Here is a 19782-nt window from a genome sequence, read left to right as displayed (position 1 = left end):
CTGTCCATCTAATCTGACTGAGCTGGAGCTGTTTCAAAGAAGAATGGGCAAAGATTTCAGTCTGTAGATGTGCAAAGCTGGTAGAGACAGACCCTAAAAGACTGGCAGCTGGAACTGCAGCAAAAGCTGGTTCTACATAGTATTGACTCAGGGGGCTGAATAATTACACACACCCCACTTTGCAGTTATTTATTTGTAACAAATGTTTGGAATCATGTCTGATTTTCGTTCCACTTCTCACGTGTGCACCACTTTGTGTTGGTCTTTCACCTGGAATTCTAATAACATCGATTCATGTTTGTGGCTGTAATGTGACAAAATGTGGGAAAGTTCAAGGGGGCCGAATACTTTTGCAAACCACTGTAACAGCCTTTCCTGCTCAGATTCAGACCTTTCCATGTTCGGCCTCAGCTTTGTCTCACAGTTCTTCTGGAAGGTTCTGAGGGTTCGAGCCTGAAGTGCAGAGTGAGACTCGAAGTGAAGACCGAGTCTGTTGATGCACCACCCTAACCCCCATGCTACACCTCCTGCACCACCAATCAGCTTCAGTGTTCTTCTCACTGACCTGGTGTTTTTGCTTTTGTGTTTTTGCTTTTGTGTTTTTGTGTTTTCAGACAGACAGACAGAAACACTTTGTGTCGTCTTTATTGGATCCATCACAACCAAAGAATCAACAGGAAACCGCTCGGACACAAACTGAGACTCTGCTTTGATCCAACATCACCAACAATGATGTCATTGATGATGTCACTGATTAAACTGATACACCTGTGGGGTTTGAGCGGCAGGACTCTGAATTATTGCTGAACAGATGATCGTCACTGTCTCCACATTGGCACGCCGCTCTGAACTCCCAGACTGCAGGACGATCTGTGTGTGCGTGTTTGTTCTACGCAGCGACAACACTCGACCCGGCCCGAGCGTGTCACTAGGTGTGGGCGGGCTCACGGTGCAGGTACGCCTTCATGGCAGAGATGAGCTCGCTCTCCTCCTCCAGCGTGAGGTCCAGGTAGTCCTCCTCGTGGGGGGCGATGTCCTCGAGCACCTCGCTCACCAGCTCGCTGTCCTCTGGAGGGTCACACAAGCAGATTTTAGATCATGTGACTTTTCTTTTCTGTTTTTGTCTTTAAGGTTTTTTATTGATTCTATTTTAAACATTTAATCTCCGACTGACAGTCTGTGTGAAATCACAACTACACCTCTGAGGTACATACCTCAGCTCGTCGGGTCACTCAGGCTTTCTATTGGACGATGATGGGTTTCTAAACCACATGACCGTCCTCACTGAAACCCCATTGGCTGGTTCGTTTAGTATGTTTTCACAGTGACTGATGAGATGAAGATGAACCTGCTCTAAACGAGTTTCACCCTGTGAGCTCTCAGTTTCAGAGAAAAGCAAAGAGACGTCTGTAGAAGTTTCCATGCTCGTCAGACAAAACGAGTCACAGAGACTGAGGAAGACGAAAGGTCTAATCTGGCAGCTCAGGTCCTTACAAAGGATGAGATCTGCTGAAATCTGCCTCGTTCAAACATAGACTCGCTCACTTCCTGTTCTGTAACTTTGTTTTGTTTATGCTGGATAAACGAAGGGCGGTTCTGTTACCCGGGGAGCTGGAGGCGGAGCTGGGCTCCTCTGAGGATGGTGTGGAGGAGGAGGAGGATGTGGAGGGCGGGGTCAGCAGCTCCGGGGAGAGGATGCCTTGGTTGTCCAACAGCAGCTGTGTCGCTGATTGGACGTCTCCACCTGTCAGTCTGAGCGCCGCTTCAGCTGAATCCCGCTCGAATCCCAAATACAACAGCTGGAGGGACAGAAAGAGAACAGCTGGAGGAGAACAGCTGGAGGGACAGAAAGAGAACAGCTAGAGGAGAATAGCTGGAGGAGACACAGCTGGAAGAGAACAGCTGGAAGAGAACAGCTGGAAGAGAGCAGCTGGAAGAGAACAACTGGAAGAGAACAACTAGAAGAGAGCAGCTGGAAGAGAACAGCTGGAAGAGAACAGCTGGAGGAGAGCAGCTGGAGGAGAGCAGCTGGAAGAGAACAGCTGGAGGAGAGCAACTGGAAGAGAACAGCTGGAAGAGAACAGCTGGAAGAGAACAGCTGGAAGAGAACAGCTGGCGGAGAGCAACTGGAGGAGAGCAGCTGGAGAGAACAGCTGGAAGAGAGCAGCTGGAAGAGAGCAGCTGGAAGAGAGCAACTGGAAGAGAACAGCTGGAGGAGAGCAACTGGAGAGAACAGCTGGAAGAGAGCAGCTGGAGGAGAACAGCTGGAAGAGAACAGCTGGAGGAGAACAGCTGGAAGAGAACAGCTGGAGGAGAACAGCTGGAGGAGAGCAGCTGGAGGAGAACAGAGAGAAGCCCCGCCCCCAGCTTTCCTCTGGCTTGTCTTGTCACTGTTTAAAGTTTGAATGTTGAACGTGACCTCTGAGCGTACCTGCTCCACTTTCTCTGGGCTGGCTCCGCCCTCTGTGTTGTTATTGGTCGCCTGGGCGTCCTGGCTCGAGTCCAGCAGGATCTGGGGACAGCACAGAGGAGAACTTGGAGTCAGTTACGGCTCCACCTGTGAGACCTGTACGAGGAGGCGGGGCCACTGACAGCGTAAGCTCTGTCTACATTCCCGTCGGCATGGTGCAGGGCGCGGGCGGCGTCTCTCTGGGAGAACCCCAGCTCCATCAGGGCGGAGATGGCCTCCATCCTCGTCCTCCTCTTCTGTCTCTCCCTCTGCTTCAGCTCCTCCCGCTCCTGATAAATATACATAAAACTTTATTAAACACTCAAACAGGACGACGACAGGCGGTGAACTGACTTCCTGTCAGGTGTTACCTGTCGGCGGGTGCTGATGTGGATGGCGGCCTCCTGCAGGTCGCCCCGGGAGGCTCTGAGGCCGAGCCGAGCTTCTCTCTCGCTGAAGCCCAGCGCCATCAGCTGAGCCATCTTCTCCGAGTCGGGACGCAGGCGCGCGTACAGAGACTCCACCTGACACACACAGCAGCTCAGTGAGCCACTCACACACAGCTGGATTATTGTGGACTGTCACTCATGCTAAGCTGAATCTCACCCTGGAGAGCTGCAGCCGCGCCTCAGAGTCGCTTCCTTCGATGTAGGAGAGGAGGCTCTGCAGGAGGTACAGACGCAGGAACAGCACCTCCTCTCTGCCCGTGTTACCCTGGCAACACACACATTAAGTCAATGACAGGCTGAAGGTTACAGATTCACTGCAATAACTTAAGCACAGCTCATCAGCATGTGTTACCATGGTGATACATCCCAGTAAGAAGTAAACAGTGGACATCTGCAGTGAGACTGTTCAGCTGCACATTGTTTACAACATGCTGATAAATTACATTTGTTCATTAAAACTTTATTTACACAGGTCGTCCCACTGAGACTCAATGTGTCACATACATGCTCACTCTCAGCATCGTCTAAGAAGCTGACCAATCAGAGTGCAGTTTGTCTTTACCTCCACTCAGCCTGCTCAAACCTGATTGGTCAATGATTCTCAGACTACAGGAAATGGACTACAAATATGGACTACAAATATGGACTACAAATACAAACCAGAACGTTTATTCCCTCATGTTTGTCACAAACATGAACACGTTCCCTGATGATGGTTTCACACTCAGCATCAACACGCAGTGTGTGTGTGTGTGTGTGTGTGTGTGTGTGTCTGACCTTGATCATCAGCAGTCTCTCCTGCTGTTCTCCATAGCAGCGCAGGAAACAGTCCTCGGCTCTCTGCAGGCGGCTCCGCCCATCCTCCAGGCAGGACAGCGCCTCCAGAGCGCGGTAACACCACACGATGTCCAGCTGCAGCACGGCGTAGTTATCCACGGAGCTGAGCAGCGCCGAGCCGCACTTACTGCACGCACACACACACACGCGCACACACACACGCACACACGCACACACACACACACACACACACACACACAGGACTTTAACCCTCATTAATGACACACAGCACGCTGGATGTGCTGGAAAACCTCCTCACTCTGGAAGTTTATTTTGAAAGGCTGGTGCACGTTGCGCTCACACACAGGGACTTCCTGTCTCATGAACACAGTTTCAGACGTTTACAGTGACGGTGGATGAAGTGTCTCTGATCTCAGGCTGAAGGCTGATAAACTCGTGACTCGCGGTGAGCTGTGACGCGACTCAGAGCCAATCAGCTCGCTCGTACCTGAACTGCTGGTCGGCCTGCAGCAGGTGACACAGAGCGTTATCGTGCTGCTTCCTCTTCATCAGAGCGCGACCTTTCTCATGGAAGCCCATGGCCAGGATCAGAGCCTGCACACACACACACACACACACACACACACACACACACACACAGAGGTTACACAGCAGCGCCCCCTGGTGTCTGACCTCCACACTGCGTCCTGTCTCAAACTCCACCTTCTTCTCCGTGGGAGGAATCTTCAGAGGGTTTCCTTTCTGGTCGGCGATCTCCAGGAACGGTGTGGTGTCTGGGTCCTCGCTGCCGTCTGATGGAGAGGAGCAGACGTTTAAAAACAAACAGCTGTGCCCCTCCCACTGCCACGCCCACATGGTCACCTGTTAGCCTGGGACACCACCCTGCTGTGGTCACCTGTGGGCTGAACAAAGGTGTGTTGGAGGCGTGGTTGTTTCCTCACCTCTCTCTGACAGGATCTGGAAGCCTTTCTGGGTCCTCTGGACGCTCTCCTCCTGGCTCCTCCTCTCCTCCTCCTCCTCCGTCAGCTGCTGCTTCAGCTCGCCGTCACTCACCCTCAGCACCATCACCTTGCTGTGGTTCTTCACGCCCTGCTCGTCCAGACGCCGCTCTGTACACACACACACACACACACACACACACACACACACACACGCGCGCTCACGCTCTGCTCTGACAGATCACATGACTACTGCAGCTGTGAGGTCACTGACCTGCAGACAGAGTCCTCCCACTCAGGATCAGCTTGATGCTCCTGAGGCCGTGCTCCTCAGCGACCCTGCACACACACACACACACACACACACACACACACACACACACACACATTACTAGAGTATTGAATGGAGAACTGGTTCTTCTGCTTCCCAGTTTTCCAGCTGCTTGGAATCATTTGTCCGCCTGCCTGTTGATCCCACTTCTTGTCCTCACACTACGATCAGCTGATTTCAGCTCTGATGTCAGAGGAGGAAAACAGTGACCATGTGTGTCCAAATGCATTTTTTATTGCACAAAAGAAGAAGATGAATGTAAATGTAAATAAGTGAAACGTGCATCCAGGACAGAAACACAGTGCTGCTAACACAACCTCACTTCTTTACATCTGCACTGACAGCATGCTAATGCTAAGCTAGCCCAGAGTGAAAGCTGAGCGTGTGCAGACTCCACCCCTCGGCCCAGCAGCCAGAGCCTGAACTTCAACAGGTAACAAACTGATGAGCAGTCAGGCTGCAGCCTCGTTACTACCTGTTCCTGTTTCTACAGTAGAATCACCATGGCAACCATTTTTTGTGTGTCTTCATCTTGGATTTGTGCGGTCAGCTTTGTGCTATGTTGGAGGTGTGAGTCCTCATTACAGGTGTGTTGGTGCCTCAGGTTTAAACAGTGATTATGAGACAGTGAGCTGCAGCTGTTTTACAGGGTAACATGAAAGTAATGCAACGAGTAGTGTAAGTAGTTACCTTTTCCCAGGAGTAATTAAGTATTGCATTACTTTTACACCACGTTCCAAATTATTAATAAAATTGTATTTAAGTGTCACAAAGATGAAATGTGTTGTTTTTCAATCACACTCATGGATGGCATTGTGTCTCAGAGCTGTTTGGATCACTGACATCAGCCTCAGACACCTGCGATCATTCCTTTTCTACTGAAGAAGCATGCGCCACATTATTAAGCACACCACCACTTACAAGCAACATGGGAAAGAAAAAGGCTCTCTCTGGTGAAGAGTGTGAAACAGTTGAATGCCTTGGACACATAATGAAAACCTTTCATATTTCATCCATCCATCCATTCGCTTCTGCTTATCCTTTTCAGGGTCGCGGGGGGGGGGGGGGGGGGGGCGCTGGAGTCTATCCCAGCTGTCATGGGGCGAGAGGCGGGGTACACCCTGGACAGGTCACCAGTTTGTCGCAGGGCCAACACACAGGGACAGACAACCATTCACACTCACATTCACACCTAGTGACAATTTGGATTATCCAATTAACCTATCCCCACAAGCTGCATGTCTTTGGACGGTGGGAGGAAGCCGGAGTACCCGGAGAGAACCCACGCAAACACGGGGAGAACATGCAAACTCCACACAGAAAGACCCCAGCCTGATGGTGGAATTGAACTCAGGACCTTCTTGCTGTGCGGCAACAGTGCTAACCACCGTGCCACCGTGCTTAGTAAACATAATTAATGTAATTAATATGTATCAGTGTGACGTCTTTATTGTTGCTTAGCGATGGAGGTGACTCTCACATCGCAGCCAATGGCAATCGATGAACATCTGAATCAATTAGAGATATCAATAATAGAATCTGATTGGCTAAAATCTTATCAGTTTCCATAGCCACACACACACACTCAGCCTGCGATGTAATCGAGTACCTGTCCACCACCTGCTGTGCCGACACGTCCAGCCTCGTCTCCAGGTACGTCCTGACCTTTGGATCCTGGAAGCAAACACTGAGGTCAGTCTCCTCCGTCACAGGAGAGCAAAGCATTGTGGGTCGGTGTGTGTCATGTGATGAGTGTGTGGCGTGAGGTACACCGTCAGGTAGCTTCCTCTGTCCTCGCCGCCTTCGTTACCTTCTTGGCGTCTCGCGGCAGCAGCAGCTCCAGCGTCGCCACGCTCGTCTCCCTGAACGTTTGGTTTCCTCTGCCTCGCTTCACCGCCTGAGCTCGGATCGACTCCAGAGCGCCCCCTACCTCCGACACGGGCAGGCGCAGCAGGGGGGCGTAGCGCTCCGCCAGCTCCTGATGGAAGAAGAACAGCACTGAGCGCGCTCAGAACAGAATCCAACGGCGCTGCACATGGGCTGAAATTTGCTGTGACGCTGAGACAAAAACCTCACTGATGCTTGAATCTCGGTGAAACAGAATCAGTCAGTCCTCATCCAGGGGCGATTTTAGCCCCTTTTTGGCGCTTCCCCCAAACCCACCTGGGTGCTTCAGCAGCCCCAAAGATTTCTGTTTTTGACAATATTGGCTGTTTGTGTGACACACTACTAAAAATATAAAAAGCATACAGTACTTAATTGACAACATTTAACAACAAAAGTATAGATAGCCCCTCCCCCCTGCTCTAGGGGGACAAAAGGACCCCCTGATGATCCTCTAATCGCCTGAGCCAAGGTGTGAAACTGGGTGTGGGTCCCAATCAGCCAGAGTTTCGGGTGGGTTCATTGTGAAACCTGGCCCCACCTTATCATGTGACTTCCTGAGGTCAGATGGCCCAGGATGTGAGTGGGCGTTAAGGCGTCTGGGAAGGGAACTCAAAACTGGGAGGAACAGGGGCTTAAATGCACCAAGGAGACAGTCAGAGACAACTCGGGACAACTGGAGACATTTAAGGATGCAGGGACAGACAGAGACGGGGAAGACGTCTCATCGTGACGTGTATCTTGTGTCAAGTGTTTCTTGGCTGGATGGGCAGCTCTCTGCATGCTCAGCACCCCAAAGCTCTGATCCTAGAAGCGCCCTGCTCTCATGTGTTTCCTCTATAATCTGTTTCACTGGGTCAGTAAGTTGTTTAACTGAGGTTTCCTCTGACAGGAAAGAAAAACTGAACTCTTTAATGATGGTTTTATTTTTTTTGTTTTAGCAGATTTATTATTTTATTGGATTCATGTGAATGATTAATTTGTTAAACAGCGTCACAAAGTGACCTTCATAGACCTGGCTGAACGTTATATCCTCATACTTTGATCTCAGTAGGAAGGTGTGTGTGGCCACGCCTCCTCAGGCGGGTCACCCACCTGCATGTGCTGCTGGCCCTGCTGCTGGCCCTGCTGCTGGCCTGGCTGCTGGCCCTGCTCGGTGTACGGCGGGTTCCACAGCTGGATCTTCTCCTGCTTCAGGAGGTTCTTCAGCTTGGCCTCCAAGTTCTGCTCCGCCATCGTCTCTGAGAGGATACAAGATAAAAACTGTGACGTCAGCATCTTAGGTCCACGAAGACCTTTTTAAAACCCCTGGACCGGGTCAGAGGACAGCAGCTGCTCACATCTGGAAGCGTTTCAGTGAAGCTCCGCCCCCTGATGGTGGCTAGCGATCACTACAGGAAGTGCAGCTGTAATAATCTGTTTCCTGACTTTGAGTTAAAGCTGAGGTTAGTCATCATAAATCACTCAGTCCTGTCACACAGAGCTCCAGCTGCATGAAGGGAAATGTAGGATCCACACAGCAGCCTCCTTGTATAAAGTCCAGAGGTCAAACTACAGTTCAGAGGTCAAACGACAGTTCAGAGGTCTCGGTGACTTCAGCACAAACCTGTGGTGTGTCTTCAGCTGCTCCAAACTCTGCTCCCGGCGGATTTACGACACAACAGCCTCAAACACGACACTTAATCAGAGAAATGACGCCACCGGGCTGACGTCAGCAGCTAACAGCTGCAGGTGAGCACAGCTACTCTGACAGGTAGCTCACTGTCACAGGACCCGACGGCGACCAGCTGCTCGGTCTGAGAGCCGGTAAAACTGCGGTAAAGCTCCGCGGCGGCAGCTGTCTGCTGTTGTTTACGCGAACCAGGCTTTTCTGGGAAGGAGGCGAGCGCTCACTCTGCGCATGCTCCAGGATCAGCTGATCGCTCCAACGACGTCTGCCGAACACAGGCCGACGCTCCAGGACCACGTCACAGCAGACACGAGTCTTCACGAATATAGACGATCTTTGATCCTGCCGTACGGCTGCCCACGAGGGTCAAAACGAACAAACGCTACCTTAATGACACAAAGGGAAATGTATTAAAAATGTAAATACTAGTAAGTGCAGCAAAAGATATTTTGTTTGAAATGTATTGAAAATAAAATAAATAAGCAAATGATAAAAAAGAAAACCAGAAAATATAACAGTGAGTGATACAACATGTTAGAAAAGGCAAAATAATAATTCAAAATAAAGTAAGACCGATTTTAAAGCTAAGACAACCCAGCAGGATCAAATTCAATCATAAATAATAAAAAACAATTTAAAAAAGTATAAGAACACTAACAGAGCCAAATCCAAAATCTGCGGTTATACATTTATTCTATCTCTGTGTTTGTTCTTTCCATTTGTTTTCTACATACTGTTTCTTAATAAAGTTTAATATTTGAAAAAAAACCCAAAAAACCAAAAACCATCCAAACAGCGGTGGCTTTCTGAAACATCGGATATGTATTGGATTCAGCACCACATACGAAAGTGACCCCAATCGGATTTGAAAATATCGGATTTGTGCCGTTCACACTTTCACACCATGATCGGATATGAGTCGCATAGGGTCAAAAAAATCGGATTTGATGCGCTTTCGTCTGCAGTGTGAACGTAGCCTAAGTTGTAGTGATGGGATTTCCGGCTCTTTGTAGAGAACCGGCTCTTTCAGCTCCGAACTGGCTCTTCAGGTTGTTTTGTTGCTTTAATTGATTTATTATTAACAATAATATAAAATTATGCACAAAAGGAATTACTAAAGTAAAAAAAAGTGGTTTTATTTATATATGTTTATATATAAATATATGTGGTGGCCCCTAGAGACAAAGCACGTACAAACTCCAAAACACATTTCTAGCGTTAACTGAACTTCAAAACAGAGCTACTAGATCACTTAAATTACACAATTGAAAGCATGTGTGTGTTGTTTGTGTATTAGTGTGTGAATGTGTGTGTGAATGGGTGGATGACTGGATGTGTAAAGCGCCTTGGGGTCCTTAGGGACTAGTAAAGCACTATACAAATACAGGCCATTTACCATATTTATACACAAGCACTCATATATATTCAAATAATTCAAAAAAATGTTCATTTAAGGGCCACAGAATATTTCTTTTTTTTGGGGGGGGGCAGTGAAATACATTCTTTAAAGGGTTGCTTATTTCAATTACAAATCTAAAAGGGGAGGAATGTAATGGAGTGAATTGATGCCCCCAGTGGTAAAATACAGAAGTGCCTGTTACAGAGCTAGTTCTTGGTTGACCAACACATAACAAAAAAGGGTAGCTTGTGCACCGCTAACAAAGCAACAAGTTAGTGTGTGATGTCCTGCTGTTCAATAAAGCATCCACGTCCTCCTGATCTTTTCAAAGAGCCTAATCCAGAATATCACAGTAAGAGAACATTTTCTTTTCAGTAAAGTGGTTTAAAAAGTGTTTGCAGAGTCGGGGAAGCCTCTCAGAACATCAGGGCGAGATTTAACCACTGAGTGAATGGGTTAAATGCATAATTTACCTACAGGGGATTAATAAAGTATACACAAAAAACAAGATTAGAACTTTAAGTCTTAAGTTAAAAACTACAAGTCCCAGCATCCTCTGTGTTTAGGGCGGAGCAGTGAAAGTGTTGATCCTCCGAGCAGCAGGAGGAGGAAGGTTGAGCTGAGGCAGGTGAGTGTTAACATGAATATGTTTCTTCTTATGACAGAAAATAATTCCACGCTGTTCGTGTCTGTGGGTGAAACGTGAGGCCGGTCGGCTCCTCTCAGCACTTTCCGTCCACTCCGTTGATTTCCTGTAAGTGGAGAGGAAGTGAAGCGAAGTGCGCAGTTTAGCTGAGCCTCCGTTTAGTGTGAGAGAGCAGGAGAGTGAGAGCTGTGCTGAGGCAGCTGAGTGTAAACACCGCTCTGACATTACTGTGTCTCTGTGGCGGGAACAACAGGCTCCGTCAGTGGAGGCAAAAATAACCAGACTTTGGTTTTTCAAAGGAAACTACTTTATGTCGCAATTTACTGCGCGCTCATTGGATAACCACCTGTCAGTCTCAGGGTATTAGCCAATGAGCGCTTAGATCCACAGTAAGACCTTATCACGTCATTCCTTTAAACTAAAACATCGACAGTAAAACTGTAACGTGTCCTGTGATCTATAAACACCCTGTGATGAATAATCTGAAGTCATTTTGAGCCTGACAGTAGTTTCCTGTCACAGAGCAGAAGCTGCAGGCAGTTTTTGGCACCTTTATATTTAATTTATTCCAAAATAAATCAATAAAGGTAGAAAAGAACTCAGTGACATTAAAATCTATTTTAAAGACAGATGTGACCAAGTGCAACAAATATAAGATGAGATGTTTACAGATATTTGAAGTATTGATCACATGTAGAACACAGAGCAGGTCCAATAACAGAGTCATCCTGCTCACAAACAGCAGTTTGGTTTCATGAGCTCACTTCCTGCAGTGATCCTCAGCTTCTCTCCAAAGGAGCCGTAACATGTGGGCTCCTCACATGATGATGATCCAAACACAGTGAGTTCCTTCATCATCATGTACTTATTAAATACTGTGATGGTGTTTTTAAAGACTTTGAGCCTCTAAAATAACTGGTTTGGACTTTAGGGCCAAAGCTCCAACATTAGAAAGCCATCAGTGTGATGCTTCCAGTACAACAGCACCTCTGAGTGTGTGTGTTTACCTCTCAGACTAACTCCACCCTGACATCAAGAAGATGGAGGAAGAGGACGGAGCAGCATCTGCAGCATCCAGCTGTGTGTCTGTGAGGAGTGACTGGTCCAAAGAAATATTTCCTCCAAACTTCAGTCATGAACCTGCAGCAACAGAGTTCTTCAGTCAAGGACCTCAGCTGACCATGTAAGAGAGCTGCTGACTCAGAGTTCAAAGGTTGTTGCTCTGAAACATTTACTGTAGAATATTTAAATAAAGCTCATCTGTATGACTCTTTAGAGACAGAACACACTGATCAATAATCAATTTATTTGTCATGATGTAATCAAACACACTGATGGAAAACTGTGTCAGCTGGATCTACCCAAAGCCATAGAAGTTATGAGGTAGACTGGAATAATCTGACATGTTGTTCACAGCAGAAATGTGTCTGATCAGATCAATAATCCGTGTTTGTGCTGATTTGTGGCGGCTGCAGCCATGTTGGTACCAACAGAACAATCAGCTGTTTGTGATGATGTCACATTTCTGTAAAGGAGCTCACAGTCTGATAGAAATCTGTGAGTGATGGACGATCAGCTGTTTATATGGTGTTCATGTCAGAATCTATCAGTAACTGATGTTTGTGTTTGCAGGGGTCAGAGGTCACAGTCTCCAGCATCCAGCTGTGTGTCTGTGAGGAGTGACTGGTCCAAAGAAAGACCTCCAAACTTCAGTCATGAACCTGCACCAACAATGTAAGGAACCTATTATTCTGACTGTGTTTAGATCCTGTAATCCAGGAGAATCGAGTCTGCTGGCTTCACGATCCTGTCAGCATGTGTGGCAGAGAAGGACCCAAAGTCAAGGCTCAGGAAACACGATGGAAAACTCAAACACAGCTTTATTACTGAAATCCTGAAAATTAATCAAACATGAGCCAGACTGAAAGTATCATGAGGAGGAACACAACAAAGAACCGATAGAGACTGATTAGCACACACGGGATGATGAGGGAACAGAGCTGAAACTAATGAGACAGGGGAAGCAAAACTGAACACAGTGCACACAGGATGAGAGAATGTCAAAATAAAACAGGAAATGACTGACACTGAGAGCCAGACTAAAGCTGTGTCCCAAAACGTCGGCTGCATCCTCCGGAGGCCGCGTTTGAAGGCCGACTACGTCGCAGCCAGGCGGCGAAGGCTGTCCCAATCCGTCGACTCCTTCAAATGCGTCCTACATTTCCTCCAATTTGAAGGATGGGTCGGGTGTGTCCTTCGTGGCCCACCATATTCAATTCAATTCAATTCAATTTTATTTATATAGCGCCAAATCACAACAAAAGTCGCCTCAAGGCGCTTCATAGATACAGAGAAAAACCCAACAATCATATGACCCCCTATGAGCAAGCACTTTGGCGACAGTGGGAAGGAAAAACTCCCTTTTAACAGGAAGAAACCTCCGGCAGAACCAGGCTCAGGGAGGGGCGGGGCCATCTGCTGTGATTGGTTGGGGTGAGAGAAGGAAGACAGGATAAAGACATGCTGTGGAAGAGAGACAGAGGTTAATAACAGATATATCCCAGAATTCATAGCGCGGCCCAGCCAATTCCAGTTTCCAACAGTGGCGGCAGCTACTTAATTTTTAATATTACTCTTATAAATCTTTCTGGGTCACAAAATAAAGTTTTCAGATATTTTCAGGCAGGAACAGGAATCCAACCTATCAGCTAAGCAAACAGGGAGCGAACGACACAGAATCACCACAGTGACGTAAATAAAACTCTCTAACCAGAAGACGACACGATGATCCAACAACAGGCATACAAAACCCAAACATGCCCAAACTCCTGATTTGACCTTGAGGAAGAGGTCAGAGTAACGTGGTAATTAGACCCTACAGGTCTGTATGTTGGCAGTAAGGAACAGTTTTAAACAGCTCTATAGTATTATTATCAGTTTGACCTCCAGATCAATCTGTGACCTCTTGGTCTCTTCTTCCCTCTCCGTGTTCAGTCATCTCTCTGTGTTTAACCAGCAGTTATTATTAACCTCTGTCTCTCTTCCACAGCATGTCTTTATCCTGCCGCCCTCCTCTCACATGGCCCCGCCCCTCCCTGAGCCTGGTTCTGCTGGAGGTTTCTTCCTGTTAAAAGGGAGTTTTTCTTTCCCACTGTCGCCAAAGCATTTGTTCATAGGGGGTCATGTGATTGTTGGGTTTTTCTCTGTATGTGTTATTGTAGCATCTCCCTATGAAGCGCCTTGAGGCGACTGTTGTTGCGATTTAATGCTGTATAAATAAAACTGAATTGAACTGAAATTGAAGGAGAGGTCAGAGGTCAAATGTGACATGACATTTTAACGTGTACACGTTGCTTTCTGTACTAACGTGCAGACAGAAGGACACAAAGTCATATCCTCCTTGTTTTCCTGTGAACGTCTCTGCAGCTGTTTGTAATCTAATCTGAGATCACTGACACAAACCATCACATCCAGTTTGTGTGTTTAGAGTTACTTCAAAGATTTTAACCAGAGAATTTATCAATAATTGATGTGTTTGTGTTTGCAGGGGTCAGAGGTCACAGTCTCCAGCATCCAGCTGTGTGTCTGTGAGGAGTGACTGGTCCAAAGAAATATTTCCTCCAAACTTCAGTCATGAACCTGCAGCAACAGAGTTCTTCAGTCAAGGACCTCAGCTGACCATGTAAGAGAGCTGCTGACTCAGAGTTCAAAGGTTGTTGCTCTGAAACATTTACTGTAGAATATTTAAAAAAGCTCATCTGTATGACTCTTTAGAGACAGAACACACTGATCAATAATCAATTTATTTGTCATGATGTAATCAAACACACTGATGGAAAACTGTGTCAGCTGGATCTACCCAAAGCCATAGAAGTTATGAGGTAGACTGGAATAATCTGACATGTTGTTCACAGCAGAAATGTGTCTGATCAGATCAATAATCCGTGTTTGTGCTGATTTGTGGCGGCTGCAGCCATGTTGGTACCAACAGAACAATCAGCTGTTTGTGATGATGTCACATTTCTGTAAAGGAGCTCACAGTCTGATAGAAATCTGTGAGTGATGGACGATCAGCTGTTTATATGGTGTTCATGTCAGAATCTATCAGTAACTGATGTTTGTGTTTGCAGGGGTCAGAGGTCACAGTCTCCAGCATCCAGCTGTGTGTCTGTGAGGAGTGACTGGTCCAAAGAAATATTTCCTCCAAACTTCAGTCATGAACCTGCACCAACAAAGTTCTTCAGTCATGGAGTTCAGCTGACCATGTAAGAGAGCTGCTGACTGTAACTCTACCAGTGACATCATAGTTTATTCCTTTTATTTATTTATTTATTTATTTATTTATTTTTGGCCTGTCCCGTTTGGCTCTTTTGCATCAGAATTGTTGTCTAAAGGCAAAGAAAGATGCCCAACGGATTTACTTTACCAAATTGACCATCCCAGCCTTGCCGTAATGGTCCATTTGATTCACCTTTTATTGTTTATTTTATTTTCACTTACTGAATACGGGACAGACTTGACTGGGGGAAAGAAGGGGAGAAAGAAAGAGGGAAAGAGAAACAGCTGAGAAGAGGGACGGGGGAGAAGGGCAAAAGACAAAAACCAACAGAACGGGCAGAGAAAGAAATGCATCTATCAATCACCTGCTGAGAAAGAAAAAAGAAAACAAGCAGAAGAGAACAAGAGTAATAGAATAAACAACATCATAGTTTATTCCTAATGGTGGTCTGTGTACGATAATGCTAGTTTTTAATAAATTGTGTGTTTGAATAGGTGACATTTGTCAAACAGTCGGTGAAGACTCAAACACAGACTCACAGGCAAAAAGCAAATCTTTATTTATGCCTGTTTCACAGTCTAGAGTTTAAAAGTAGAGTTTGTCCCAGCCCAGCCCTGGCTGCACACGTGTTCTTTACAAACATCTGCACATATCAAATATGGATCATGGCAGTGAATGAACACGTTTCTGTCATTTGTTTCATTGGCTGCTTTTTCTGCCCGTGTTCATGTGATTCATGTCTAACACATGAACAGGTTTGTAATCAAACATCACATCATCAGGAGGCATCAAGAAACAAAGTTACTGCTGGAGGCTGAACTCAATTTGGTGGCAATGTTCAGAAATATCACTCAGATCATTTCAAAGCTTTTACTACTTCTTCACTTCTGTAAAATAAGAGAAAGAAAATCAGAACCCAGAAGTTCACTTCCTGCTGACTGAACTCTTTCAAAATAAAGCTGAAAGCTCTGAATGTGACACCGCTGCTCCACAGTTTTTAGAGGAGGTCAAAGGTCAGTTGAAAGTGATGGATCCCAAACTTCCAGTACATCCAGTGAAGGACATAATCAGCTCTGTGATGAAGGCTTTTACTGTGGAGTTTGTAGGCTGATCACTCTGTGTTTAATAAGACAGGAACAGCAAAGGAAGCTTGAACTGAACTCAAACAGAAGTTTCTCCACTTTGACTTTTCTCTGTGACCATCAGAGCTTCTGCACAGTGTCATCAAATCTGCATGTTTGTCACTGACAGTCGATGATTTTAGTGATAAAGAAATGTGTTCACAGAGGGAGGAAGAGGAGCGGTGTCTGTGAGGAGGAGCAGCTGTCCTGCTGTGCTTTGTGTCAGGACGTCCTGAAGGATCCAGTCTCTACCAGCTGTGGACACTGGTTCTGCAGACAGTGCATCTCCTCATACTGGGACCAGTCTGCTTCATCAGGAGACTGGTCCTGTCCCCAGTGTGGAGAAAGATCCAGAAGCAGAGCTGGACTGCAGACAGCCAGTCAGAGCAGCTGTGTACAAAGTAAGACTGAACATCTGTCTGCTGATGGACTCATTTCTGAAAACTGGACTTCTTGTGTTGTTCAGACATTGAAGAGTTTTCTTTCTGTTTTTCTTTCTTTCAGCAGATGTTGGTCTGCAGGAGGTTTTAGATGAACATAAGATCAGTCTGAGGAGGAGATGCGAACGTGTGACTGAAGGAAGTGATGAAACAGGAAGTAGAACTCTCCTCAACAGGATCTACACTGAGCTCTACATCACAGAGGGACAGAGTGAAGAGGTTCATACCCAACATGAGGTGAGGCAGCTGGAGACAGCTTCCATGATGGGCGCCCTCCATGACGCTCCAATCAGGTGCCAGGACATCTTTAAAGCCTTACCTGACCAACAGAGACCCATCAGAGTGGTTCTGACCAACGGCGTGGCTGGTGTTGGAAAAACCTTCTCAGTGCAGAAGTTCACTCTGGACTGGGCAGAGGGCTTGGAGAACCAACATGTCAGTGTGGTGGTTCTGCTTTCATTCAGGGAGCTGAACCTGATCAGAGATGAGCAGTACAGTCTTCTGGAGCTGCTCCATGTTTTCCATCCAACATTACAGAAGGTCACAGCAGAGAAGCTGGCTGTCTCTCAGCTTCTGTTCATCTTTGACGGCCTGGATGAAAGCAGACTTTCATTGGATTTCACCAACAGGAAGCTGCTGTCTGATGTCACACAGAAGTCATCAGTCAGCCAGCTGCTGACAAACCTCATCCAGGGGAATCTGCTTCCCTCGGCTCTCGTCTGGATAACTTCCCGACCTGCAGCAGCCAATCAGATCCCTCCTACATGTGTTGACAGGCTAACAGAAGTACGAGGCTTCACTGACGCCCAGAAGGAGGAGTACTTCAGGAGGAGATTCAGTGATGAAGAGCTGTCCAGCAGAATCATCTCCCACATGAAGACATCCAGGAGCCTCCACATCATGTGTAGTATCCCAGTCTTCTGCTGGATCACTGCTACAGTTCTGGAGCACATGTTGACTACAGAGCAGAGAGGAGAGCTGCCCAAGACCCTGACTGACATGTACTCACACTTCCTGCTGGTTCAGACAAAGAGGAAGAAGAACAAGTACCATGAGGGACATGAGACGAGTCCACAGGAGCTGATGGAGGCTGACAGGGAAGTTCTTCTGAAGCTGGGGAGGCTGGCGTTTGAACATCTGGAGAAAGGAAACATCATGTTCTACCAAGAAGACCTGGAGCAGTGTGGTCTGGATGTGACAGAGGCCTCGGTGTACTCAGGAGTTTGTACAGAGATCTTCAAAAGAGAGTGTGTGATCTTCCAGAAAGCAGTCTACTGCTTTGTTCATCTGAGCATTCAGGAGTTTCTGGCTGCAGTCTACATGTTCCACTGTCACACCAGCATGAAGACAGATGTGTTGGAGGACTTTTTGAGCATAGACTGGAATGAGGAGGAGTATGATGATGATGCAGGCAATTCTTGGAATGAGCTGAATAACTTAGCGTTCGGTGGTGTTTCTGATTTTTATGGGTTTGTTCGTAGAAATGAAAGAAATTTCAAATCTCTGGATGATTTCCTTAAACGAGCCATGGAGAAATCCCTCCAGAGTAAAAATGGCCACCTGGACCTGTTTGTCCGCTTCCTTCATGGCCTCTGTCTGGAGTCCAACCAGAGACTCTTAGCAGGTCTGCTGGGTCAGACAGAGAGCAGTCCAGAAACCATCCAGAGAGTCATCGAGAACCTGAAGAAGATAAAGAGTGATGAAATCTCTCCTGACAGAAGCATCAACATCTTCCACTGTCTGATGGAGATGAACGACCTCTCAGTACATCAGGAGATCCAAAAGTTCCTGAAGTCAGAGAACAGATCAGAGAAGAAACTCTCTATGATCCACTGCTCAGCTCTGGCCTTCATGCTGCAGATGTCAGAGGAGGTTCTGGATGAGTTGGACCTGAAGAAGTACAAAACATCAGTAGAGGGACGACTGAGACTGATTCCAGCTGTGAGGAACTGCAGAAAGGCTCGGTGAGTCCAGATGTGCTCATTAACATTGGTGTAGATTAGTAGTTTAGTTCTTCAGATACACACAGCACTAAACGACTCTCATTAGTTTGTTTCTCAAATGAAATGATATTTTCTGTTGGTCACTCAGCATGATCCTGCATTGGTCATCGTACGCTGTGTGTTGTAGACTCACATCTACATGTAGTACCTGTGTTGTGTCATTAGGGGGCGGTGTTTTAAATCTGCTGCTGCTGTTGGTCATTCAGACGCTCCTGTTAGACAGAAATAAGAGTCTATGAAGAACTTCTTTGTAGTGAAGTCTGATGTTAAACCTTGGAAGCAATTTTGCTGGCAAACATTTTGGGTCTGCCTGGACTTGTATGAAAACCATAGCAGGGTTTGAAATAGGGCAAAACGACCATTTTCCTAATCGATGAATTTTTCAGTCCGAAGCTTAAGCTGCTCCTGGATGCCGTCGTTTGAGGCGCTGGTGCATAGCCGTCGTGCTTTTCTGATAGGCCATTTCCACCTTACAAAGCCGGGAAACGCCTGCATCACTTCCTTTTCTGCTCAAATATCCCCGTACTGTAGAACTGCGTGTTCGGGTGGAGTGATTTAAGTTGGCTGCGGCTGCCTCACTCATGCTGCCGCTACTCGCTGCCGCCGTGCCTGTTTTGAAAGTGATGACGCATCGACGCACATTTTTTTTAGGTCAACGTACTTCACATGTCGACGTAATCGATGACATCGACGCGTCGTCCCAGCCCTAGTTTGAAAATCCTCAGAGCAGCAGTCAGATCATTTTAGATGATCAGACAAAGATTTTGCAAACACTTGAATGTGTTTTATGCTCGTTTCAGTTCTTCTGATTTTAGCGAGGATATTTTGGAACTGAAACTGAGAGACACTCAGCACTTTATCTTTGAACTCAGCGATGTCCAAAAGGCCTTTCATGCAGTTAATGTGAGCAAGAGCCAGGGTCCTGATAACATTAGTGCAGCATGTGCCCTCTCTTTGGGAAGAAGCTGTCGTGGTTCCTGTCCCTAAATCTAGTCGTCCAAAACTTCTAAACGACTTCAGGCCTGCTGCCCTCACCTCAGAAAGTCTCTGAAAAACTCATCAGAAATGTGGTTATGAAAGAGACTGAACATCAGCTGGATCCAATGCAGTTTGCATACAGGCCCAATAGAGGAGTGGAGGACGCGCTTTGACTAAATCTGATTCTTACACATGTAGAGGGTGAAGGGACTTCTGCATCGATTTTTCTTCGGCTTTTAACACAACACAGCCCCATATTTTAATTAAAAGACTTTTAGAACAGTTTGAAATCAGGGAGAACCTGGTGGGCTGGATTTTAGATTTTTTAACTGACAGGTCACAAACAGAACAAATGGGGTTCTGTCTGACCCAGTGTTCTCCTCCACAGGTTCTCCTCA

The 19782-nt window shown here is 46.7% G+C and overlaps 2 protein-coding genes across 3 annotated transcripts; one reads left to right on the top strand and one right to left on the bottom strand.

Annotated features, from left to right (window-relative positions):
* Positions 1-629: 629 nt before the first annotated feature.
* Positions 630-8756, bottom strand: LOC120716535 (NEDD8 ultimate buster 1-like). Of its 2 annotated transcripts, none has more exons than XM_040004051.1 (15): positions 8314-8756; positions 7945-8088; positions 6776-6943; positions 6575-6639; positions 4909-4973; positions 4638-4805; positions 4399-4487; positions 4184-4290; positions 3676-3862; positions 3056-3163; positions 2821-2973; positions 2593-2739; positions 2432-2512; positions 1604-1799; positions 630-1068 (listed from the first exon to the last, which is right to left on the bottom strand). In XM_040004051.1, exons 2-15 carry the CDS (start codon positions 8083-8085, stop codon positions 929-931), a joined length of 1815 nt encoding a protein of 604 aa, XP_039859985.1. In that variant the 5' UTR covers positions 8086-8088; positions 8314-8756; the 3' UTR covers positions 630-928. The 2 variants fall into 2 exon arrangements, with proteins under 2 accessions (XP_039859985.1, XP_039859984.1); XM_040004050.1 differs by having other exon boundaries at positions 7945-8090; positions 8456-8756.
* A 1513-nt stretch (positions 8757-10269) lies between these two features.
* On the top strand, positions 10270-18446 carry LOC120716534 (protein NLRC3-like). Its single transcript, XM_040004049.1, has 8 exons — positions 10270-10545; positions 11578-11746; positions 12196-12297; positions 14111-14245; positions 14694-14828; positions 16129-16364; positions 16468-17797; positions 17885-18446. The coding sequence occupies exons 2-8, from the start codon at positions 11604-11606 to the stop codon at positions 18369-18371; spliced, it is 2568 nt and encodes an 855-aa protein (XP_039859983.1). The 5' UTR covers positions 10270-10545; positions 11578-11603; the 3' UTR covers positions 18372-18446.
* The last annotated feature ends 1336 nt before the right edge of the window (positions 18447-19782 follow it).

Source organism: Simochromis diagramma, unplaced genomic scaffold, assembly GCF_900408965.1.
Source record: "Simochromis diagramma unplaced genomic scaffold, fSimDia1.1 OVJJ01000474.1, whole genome shotgun sequence".
NCBI classification, from domain to species: domain Eukaryota; kingdom Metazoa; phylum Chordata; class Actinopteri; order Cichliformes; family Cichlidae; genus Simochromis; species Simochromis diagramma.
The sequence above is the reverse complement of the archived record's forward strand: the minus strand, read 5'-3'. Positions and strand labels throughout refer to the sequence as shown.